The sequence below is a fragment of the Aedes albopictus genome, chromosome 2 (assembly GCF_035046485.1).
Source record: "Aedes albopictus strain Foshan chromosome 2, AalbF5, whole genome shotgun sequence".
Taxonomy (NCBI): domain Eukaryota; kingdom Metazoa; phylum Arthropoda; class Insecta; order Diptera; family Culicidae; genus Aedes; species Aedes albopictus.
The window spans coordinates 470,999,646-471,009,194 of NC_085137.1; the positions used below are offsets into that span (position 1 = coordinate 470,999,646).

A 9,549-nucleotide genomic window follows, 5' to 3' on the forward strand; every position below is an offset into this window, starting at 1 on the left:
TTCAAAATGTTTGAAAATACAATTTCCTAAAACTCTCCATTTTTCATGTTTTATGCCTTATAAACCTTCCTTGGGTGAAAACTAACAGAACAAAACTTAGACGACCCAAATCGGACCATCCGTTCGCAAGTTATGCGCGGTCCCACGTATGCCACTGCATTTTTATATATATAGATAATGGAACATTTTAGCGAAAAGGTGTCAAAACGTTGTAACGTCACGGTAGAATGTGTCTGTTACAGTTCATTGTGAGCATAACTACTGTTACTGCCAAGAGCTAAACTTCAGGACAATTTGGACGACTCCAAATGTCCCAAAGGTTTATAATAATATCTAGTGGACTTCAGGTTGGTCCAGTAACCGCGGTTGAATATACAACGTTACTCAGTTTATCAGATATGGCTACTGTTACGGGTGTAGACCAGAAGTTCTGAACTCCAAGATAGTTTGGCTGTCCTGGAATATCCCCATAGTGTCTCTGAATGAGATTTTAGACTTCAAGAGCTTTACGTATTCCAGCAGAATTTGCAATTTATGTTATTTATGGCTAAAACACATAAAGTTATTCTTGTAGATTTGAAGGACTTTATTATAGGAGTGTTTGGACGACCCTGAATGTCCCAAAGGTTATTATATTGCTAATTTAGAGAAAACTTTCCGTTTTACGGTTGAGCGAAAAGCTACCGCAGCTGTCAGACTACTGATTTTCACTGAGGTATCATCGATCTACCCTAGCGAGCCCTAGCGATGCCTTAGATAGCCTTGGATACGACGCCGATGATCATTGTTTGTTGTTGGTTTTCAGTTCAATTCACCTTGCAAGCATGCTTTGATTTGGCCTTCAGTTTCAATGATAGGATGATTTTCAAGCCTGCGGTAGGACTTTGACAGCTGCGGTAGAACTCGGCGGCTACCGCAGAGTGGAAATTTTTCTAAAAATCCGCAATAATATTTAGTAGACTTCAGATTGGTTCAGTAACCGTGATTGATTATGCAAAGTTACTCAGCATAACAAATATGGCCATTGTTACGAGTGTAGATCTGAAGTACTGAACTCCAAGGTAGTTTGGCTGACCTGGAATATTTCTGTAGTGTCTATAAACGACAAATTAGATTTCAAGAGCTTCACGGATCCCAGTAGGCGAAAACACATCAAATTATTCTTGTATGTACATTTGAAGTACTTCACTATTGGACAGTTTGAAGCACCTAGAACATCCCAGAAATATAACACCTTTTGATATTATTGACGAAGGGTAATTGAATATGTACATAAGAACGTAACCCATATCCAAATTCAGCTTTCAAAACAACTGGTATGTCAATTATTTCGTTTCTGCAAATTTCAAGGTGTTCAGGATGTTCTATGTTGTCAAAAAATCTCAAATACAGATATTCTCATTTTTCTCAATAGAGGACTCAATTTGCAACAACTGTGCCGGAGACAGTGTTCTGTTTTATTAAATGTGTGAATTTATACAGCTTGGGGTCATATATGACCCCTCCGACTCCAAATTATTAAGATAAGCAATGCTAATGGATCCTTTTTCTTTCCAAAACATGTTTGACAGGCCTGATAGATTCGTTATCAATCTTACTTCGACAATGAACTGTTTCACCGAACCACATGAGAATTCAACAGACATCCAAAAAAGAGTCACGAATTCACCAAATTTGGAACCTCTGGTCCCCGGAGTCAAAATTTCAAACAACTTCGGCGACCGGAGTACGAAGGAATGCAATCCATAAAGGCACACATTCCACCGAACGTGTTTGGACATTGCGCTGCGGTCATCCCGCATCGTGTATGATTTACTCTCGTAGGTATTTATTGTGAATGAGTTTGCCAGCAAATCTTGCTTGTTCGATGAAGGTCGTTTGAGCGGGAGATAAGCCGCATTTTTCACCTCCACGAACGGCAACATTTTTGGGGGTGCTTCGAAATCTGTTTGACGGTTATGAACAATCTCCGATCGGGGCAGGCAAGTAGTAGCCCCGTTGACTGAAGTGTTGCTGCTAACCTGTTGCTGCTGCAACACGAGCGATACGGATTAACTATCATTATAATATGAGCGAGCCCATACCTGTCAATTGGTTAATCGCATCGACGGACAACGTGTGTCAGCAGCAGTATAGGATAAAAAAAACGAGAAAATTGGCGATGCTGTTGTCGGCACCGATGTCAGGGGGTACCGGTTTGAAAGGTTACCTTTAAGTTACGATAGTTGTGTGTGATGACTGGCGATGGTAAAGGTCGCTTTCTACCAAATAAGGAATCATAATTGTCCGATTTGATCGCAGTGTCGAGTTCCTAAAATTTTAGGTTTTTTTTATTGTGGGTTCGATTGGATCTTGGGTTGGATTTTAAAAACAGATCGAAACTTTGATAAAAACCATTGGATCAACTTGGAAAAAAACATTGGATCAACTTGTGAATAGTTTGTACAGTCAACGACTCAACGTAATGCTCAAAGAATTTAGCTAAATATCGCACAATCTATAACGTAATTCAATCCATCAGCGATGGGTACTTACATAGATCAGCCCGGAGTAGTATCGGTCCTTGATGTTGTGCAGCACGGACGCCTCGTTCAGACAGGTGAGCTCGGCCATGTCCTCGACCTTGTCGAATTTGGGCGGGTTCATCTTCTGGATGTCGTCCTTGAGCACAAGGACGCGCTTGCCCGTTTCGGCCAGCTCCACCTCGACCTCATCGCCACGTTCGCCTTTGATGCTGGCCGCGACGAATCCCTGCGGGAAGAAGAAGAGAAGATGGAAAAACACTTCAGTTTCAATAGGTAAATACGAAGACGAAGAGAAGATCCGGTATCTTGGCGTCGAGTCGCGCCGCTTCCGTGGTGTGACCTTTCACGCGTGTGTACGCTGGTCGTTTCGAGGGGTCATCATCATCATCATCGTTAACAAAAACAACAAACAAGTTGGTAGATACCTATAACAGCGTGTTGGTATTGGAATTCCGACCTACATTACGCAGGTAAACGCACCACAATATAGCCTTTACAGGGTGGTAGGGATTAGTGACAGTAATCTTATTGAGTATAGTATAACAGTGAGTAAATATGTTCATAAATAGTTTGAAACATGCTTCTTCAAACTTCACTAGACAAAAGGTTTCCAATAATTATTTATATAGGCATGGTTGACTGAATGTACAACACAAAGCACAACATAACAATTCTGTGAGATATTTCAAAAGGTTCTTCTGGGAATTCTTCTAGAATTTCCCCCGAGAGTTCTTCCATAGGTTCCATCGTGAGTTCCTTTTAAATCCTTTTTATCTCGTAAACTCAGTGGCGTAGCTAGGAATTTGGGGGCCCGGTGCGGAACCAAATCGAGAATTCTTTAGGAATCGCTTCAAAAGTTCCCACGGATTTTTTCCAAGAATTTGTTTTTTTTTTTATCTGTATTAACGAGATTTTTAGCCCTAGGCTAGTTCATCTCGAGACCCACGTTTACTTCCCTTCCGAAGGAAGAACTCACATTTTGCGAGTTTGTCGGGAGTGGGATTCGATCCCAGGTCCTCGGCGTAATAGTCAAGTGTTCTAACCATCACACCAGGTCCACTCCACAATTTCTTAAATTTTTCTTCAAACAAATTTCTTCAAAGATCTTATTAGGAACCTCTGCGAAGGTTTTATAAAATCTTTGCTTAATTTATTCAATATGCATTCTTTGCTTAATTTATTCAATAATTCCTCCAAGAGCTCTATAGAAGATCACTTTTGGGCTTTTTCCAGGGATTACTTTAGGAATTCTAAAAGAATTCCTTCAAAGACGCATTTAGAAATTCCTCCTAAACTTTCTTCAGGAGTTTTTCAAAAGATTTCTTTATTGGTTCATTCAATGAATTCTCTTGCGATTTCTTCAAAGATTCAACTGATTCAAATAAAAAATTGAAAGAATTCTTTCAAGAATTCTCACAGAAATTCCCCAAAGAACAGTGGCAAATAAAAAAATCTACTGGTATTCCTTCAAACAATTTTTGTGTTTTTTTTAGGAAATTGTTTGTGAACTTTCTTAGATTTTCGGAAATTCTTTAGGTAATTCGTTGAGATTTTCTTCGGCCGTTCCATTGTAAATGCTTGTTTTTTTTTTTTGATTCGCAAGAGTGTATCTCATAAAATCTCAAAAGTAACAATAGACGGAAATCCGTAAGGAATTACCAAAGATTTTTTTTTTGAGAAATTAACGGAGGAGTTTTCGGAAATTTCCGCCTCAATTTACGAATTAACTAAAGAATTTTAAAAGTACTTGCCTAATGAATTTCGAAAGGAACTATTGAAAGAATTACAAAAGTCAAGTATATTCACTGCCGGTGAAACTTCCAAAGAAATTGCTGAAGGAAATATCGTGGGGTTTGCCTAATAAATTTCTAAAGCTATTGCCCAATGAAATTAGAAAAGTTATGCCGTAGATATTTAAAAAATAAAAACCTAAATCAATTTCAAATATTATTGCCCTGAAATTTCCGAATGAGTTACCAAACCAAATTTCAAAGGAACTGCCGATATAGTTTTCAAAAAAAATTTCATGAAACCCCCAAAAATAATCTTATAGCAATTTTAGGATCAAATACCATAAAAATGGCTAGAAGGATTTCCAAAAGCTTTGTCAAAAAAACTTCGCCAAAGTTATTCAAAAGTTACCAGAGGATTTTTCAAACGAATTGTCAAAAACACCAACAAGAAGTTGTAAATGGAATTTCCAAAGAAATTTCTGTAGATAAAATATTCTGAAGAAGTTCGCAAAACCATTGCTGAAGCATTGCCGAGAACTGATCAAAGAAGTTTACAAAGGAATTGCCAAACAATTTCTCAAAAGAATTGCCGTAGGAATTTTCGATGGAACTTCTCGATAATTTTCACCAAAGGAATTGCGAACACAATAGCTGAGACAATTGCCAAAGAATTTCTTTAAAAATAATGAAGGATGTCGAAGGAGTTTCCAAATAAATTTTCAAAGTATTCCCCAACGAATTGCTCCACGAATTTCCAAAGCAATAACTGAAAAAAAAGACCAAAAAGAAATTTCCAAAGGAAAATCCTACTTAAAAAAAATATAAGAGTTCTTTCAAGAATTCTAAATAAAATTCGTCAAAAAATTTTATTGGATTTTTTTAAATGAATTCTTAAGGCATTCTTCCGAGGTTTCCATCTATTGATGCCATTAAAGATTTACTTAGCAATACCACCAATTTCGTCCGAATTTTCTTCACGAAGATACTAAGATTTTTTTTCTAAGGATTTCATCAAGCATTTGTTCCAAATGAGGAACTCCAAGAACTCTTTCTTAGATATCTTTTACGATTCATCTAGTAATAACTTCAAGGATTTCATTACGAATTCCTCCAAGATTTGTTTCGAAAGTTGCTACAGCGTTTCTGAAGGAATTTCTTCAGTAATATGTATTTCCAAGAATTCCATAAAGAGTTTCTTAAATATTTCAACATACGATTCCTTTGGGGCTACCCCACATGATCCCTTGAGCCAATTTCCCAGAAGAATCCTTAAGGAATTCTTTTAAGATTAGTTATTAAAAATTTCTGCAAGAATTATTTTTGCAATGCCTCAAATGGTTTTTCTTCAAGTCCATTCAAGGATTTCTTACGAAGCATTGTTCAAGCATTTCAAAGATTTCTTCAGAAGTTCTTCTAATAATTGCCGTATGAAATTGTCCAAAGATACCTTATACATTATTGTCAATTGCCCTTTCACGATTCACTCATGAATTCTTTAAGAAATTCCAGTGAAGACTTCTTTTTCTCCAAGGACTTTTTCAAGCTACGTTACAAAGATTCCTTCAGGGATATCTCAACGTTTTCCTTCAGATAACCCTGCAAGGATGAACACATTCATCCCCAAAGGGTTCCTGCACAAATTCTCTCAATTCTTCTTAAAGAAATTCCATTAAAGCTTCCATCAGAAATTTCTCTACGGAAATCTATGGAAATTGTTTTGCAAATCAACATCAACGAATTTGAGAGGAATTCTTTGGGGCTTATGCTATTGATTTCTTTGAAAAATAATCTAGGTATTCTTCCAAACATTTCTTTGCTTTCAAAATTTCTTCAGGAATCCTTTACGTGATTCCTCATAGTACTTCTAGTAGTTCTACTACTACTACTTCACAGTACTGTAGTAATCCGTCAAGAATGTCATCAAAGATATCTCCAAAATCAACCCAATGATTCTTTCCGAATACATCTTAGAATTTATCTAGAAGATTCTTCGAGGATTACTTTAAAAAATCCTCCAAAACTTCCTGCAAGCATTTCTACAAGGATTCTTTCGGGAATACTTCCAAAATTCCTTCAGAAAATCTCACAAGAATCCATTCAAGAGCATGATCTCAGAAATTCATCAAAGGTATTTTCCATGAGGAACTCCTGCAAGTTTCCTTCTTGATGAAGTCTCTAAAAGAATCTTGGAGAAATCCCTTAAGGTTCTTCTGAAGAATTCGTTGAAGCACTTCATAACATAATCCTCGAAGGACTTTATGAAGGGATCTCGGAGGTGTTCCTGAAGGAATCAATTCAAGTGTTCCAAAATCAATGCTTAGAAGAATTCCTGAAACAATCCATCAAAAAGTTCTGAAGTTGTTGTAGAAGTATTTGAAGTAATTGCTAGATAAATCGTAATGTATATTCCCGAAGGCAATCTCGCAGAAACCCTTCAAGGAAAACTTGGAAAAAAATACTTGATGAAATCGTTGGATACATTGATTGCACTTATTTTTCAAACGAAAGCAAAAAAATCGACAAACTATTGTTATTACGGTTTTGACCTGACATGTGTTCAGATCTTAATTTTCATAACTGCGGCCCCTGAATTTCAGCTGCTACCTTGGATACCAGGGACGTTCTCCCGGGATTTCTCCTCCATGAATTTCTGCAAGGATTTCTTCGAGATTTTTCCAACCTCTTCTGATATTTCTTAGGATGTTTTTCCAATGATTGTTCGAAGAAGTTCTCTGCAGAGTCTTTCAGAAATTTCTTCAAGACACCCTATTTTCAAAAGAAGAAATACCAGAAAGCGAAACTATTCGTCAAAACATGTGAAAACAGAACTCGAAAGCACAGCCTGGGAGGCAAAGTTCTATAAAAGATATTAGTAATGACACTTATTATTGCCTTTTGTACTAGTTTATTTTATATTTTGACCACTCGCGACATTGCCATTCTGTGACTAGTTTTTTCTACTGTTCATTCATTTCTCTCTCAGTTTTACCAGATCAGATCGATCACGGAGGGGCAACAAACCATTGACATGCACAGTCAGTCGATGCTAAGCTTACAATTACATTCAAAATTTAATTTGACGATTTCCTGTTTTCGACAGTTGGTCCCTTTCAAAGTTTTGCCCATATGGCGAATCAATAAACAATAAAATGAGCTATACTACCATAAACACTGCCACTCAACTCCAACCACCCTGTGAAGAGGAGGTCCGTCGATGTAATCGGCTTAACGCCAGAAGTACATCATCTGCTGCAGTGGGGTAAAACGGCACAGGGACAAGTTATAGGAAGACAGACATCAGCCACAAGTACGGCGCGAGTGGAACATACAAGGCGCAGCACTAAGTAGCTCGAAAAAAAAGAAACGAGATTCCACAAGGCCTTCTCTCACTCACTGGTGCTGTGTACACTATACGGACGACGACGACGACGACGACGACCGAGAGCCTCACGAGATTGCCCTGTATGGAAGTATTTAGTTACTCTGACGTTTTGATTCCATGTCCGTCCTTCCCTCGCTTGCTCAGTGTGTCTCGACGACGACGACGACGTCGTCGTAAGCCAAGACACGGGGCGCCGTCGCTGTCAGCTTTACTTTTTTTCCTTTTATGGCGCTGTATAATGTGACAGCATTGGGCAAGTCCTAAAAATCTGGGTTCAGCAATAATTTCCTGCAGAAATTTCGCAGTAAAGTTGTCCAGTGTTCCAAGAATACCCATTTTTAAATCAATTAACACAAGATAACGCTACGGAGCATTCACGCCCAAATAAGGTACGGTTTGCTCGTGGGTATCCAAATTCCAAATCCACCCCGATCAACGGTACCACCCTCCCATGTGCCCAAGTGCCCACCGAATCAAGCTTGCGATGTTAATTTCACGGTGCTCTTCTGAGATGCTGTGGTGTGTCAGTGAACGTGGCACAGCAGGAACAACAGCGACAGCGAGGCGCACTCGGCCACTCGGAAGAAGGAACATCTGCTCGCGTTTAGGTGCGTTTTCGCACTCTACGGCCTAGATCTCGCTCTCGAGTCCCGCCAAGCGACCTTGAACGTTGGGAACAAATGCATTTCTGGCGGAATGGGCCAAGTTCTACCAGCGGTTATCACACAATGGCCGAGGTTAGGTTAGGTGAATGTGACTGGCCTGGCCAGGCATACCTTTCGATGGCCCACAATGAAGCTGGTTTCGGCTTCATTGTAAACGGTCGGCCATAAAAAAAAGATCGTACACGAAACGATCGATCATGATGGCCGAAATACAAGCTAGATGAGTCACTACTACAGCACGGACGGCACGGCATGTAGTAGATCCGGAAGCAGCCTTGGGGTGATTGCTAATGCATACATTTTTGGGTACTTCGCTGTAGGTAATTAGCACCTGTGACTGATCCACTTACGGACTTTGCGAGCTTTGTGGGAACTGACTGTGGTAATCTAATCAGTGGATGATTTCTTAATCTGGTAATGCGCTAATGTGGAATTTCTGATTGGTGGGTGGACGTTTTAGAAAAGGAAATGAAATGACAATTCACGGTTAGAGTTAGACAGTGGTTTTCCAGCTATCAAAATATTCCCTGATGCAGAAGATGTTTTTGGAGGGGTTTCGAAGGTCACATCTATTGAAAACAATAGTTTCAATAAGACGCAACCATTACTTCACATCCAAATTACACTATTTTTTTTTCGTATGCCTAAGCCTACGAACACTATTCAGTGCCGTAAGTGCCAAGAGTGGGCCATCTAGACTAGTCAAGTCTACACCAACACAGCCATTACTTGGAAGAATCCTGGAAATTATCAATGCTTGCAGTGAATCAGTGATGCATTTCAAATATTTAAGCGACCAGGCTTACTGGGCAACGTCATTGAATATTAAATTGAAACTATAGAACGAAGACATCTCGTACCAACCACTCCGTATAGTATGTGGTAAACGTTGGGAGTGACGTTGCTAAGAAAGTGAATGTCACTCCGTCTAGGCTCCCAATGCGACCCCTTCTCTAAAAAAAAAAAGAAAATTGTAAGTTAATAAACTGTGAAACGTTTCAGGCCCCACACTTTCAATATCAAGACATCTGATAGAAATTATAAACATATATAAAACACTATAATAAAGAAAAAAAAAAGAAATTATAAAGATTTAACCGAATAATTAAACCTTCGTTTTTGCGCACAGCAACGAAATTTGATTTAGCAAAAAAAAAAACATTATTCTAAGATAAGACAATATGTTTGTTTGTAGTAGCGTTTCGAAGAAAATCCCTACAACTAGAAACACCATTCCACCCTCG

General features: G+C 38.7%; 1 protein-coding gene across 2 annotated transcripts in view; it reads right to left on the bottom strand.

The window, feature by feature from the left end:
* LOC109406436 (myosin heavy chain, non-muscle) overlaps positions 1-9,549 on the bottom strand; it is a 192,394-nt gene that overhangs the window by 158,788 nt on the left and 24,057 nt on the right. For both annotated transcript variants that reach the window (XM_029870829.2, XM_019679532.3), the window contains exon 2: positions 2,536-2,751. In XM_029870829.2, coding sequence (XP_029726689.1) covers positions 2,536-2,751 — 216 coding nt within the window. The remainder of the gene's footprint in view (positions 1-2,535; positions 2,752-9,549) is intronic.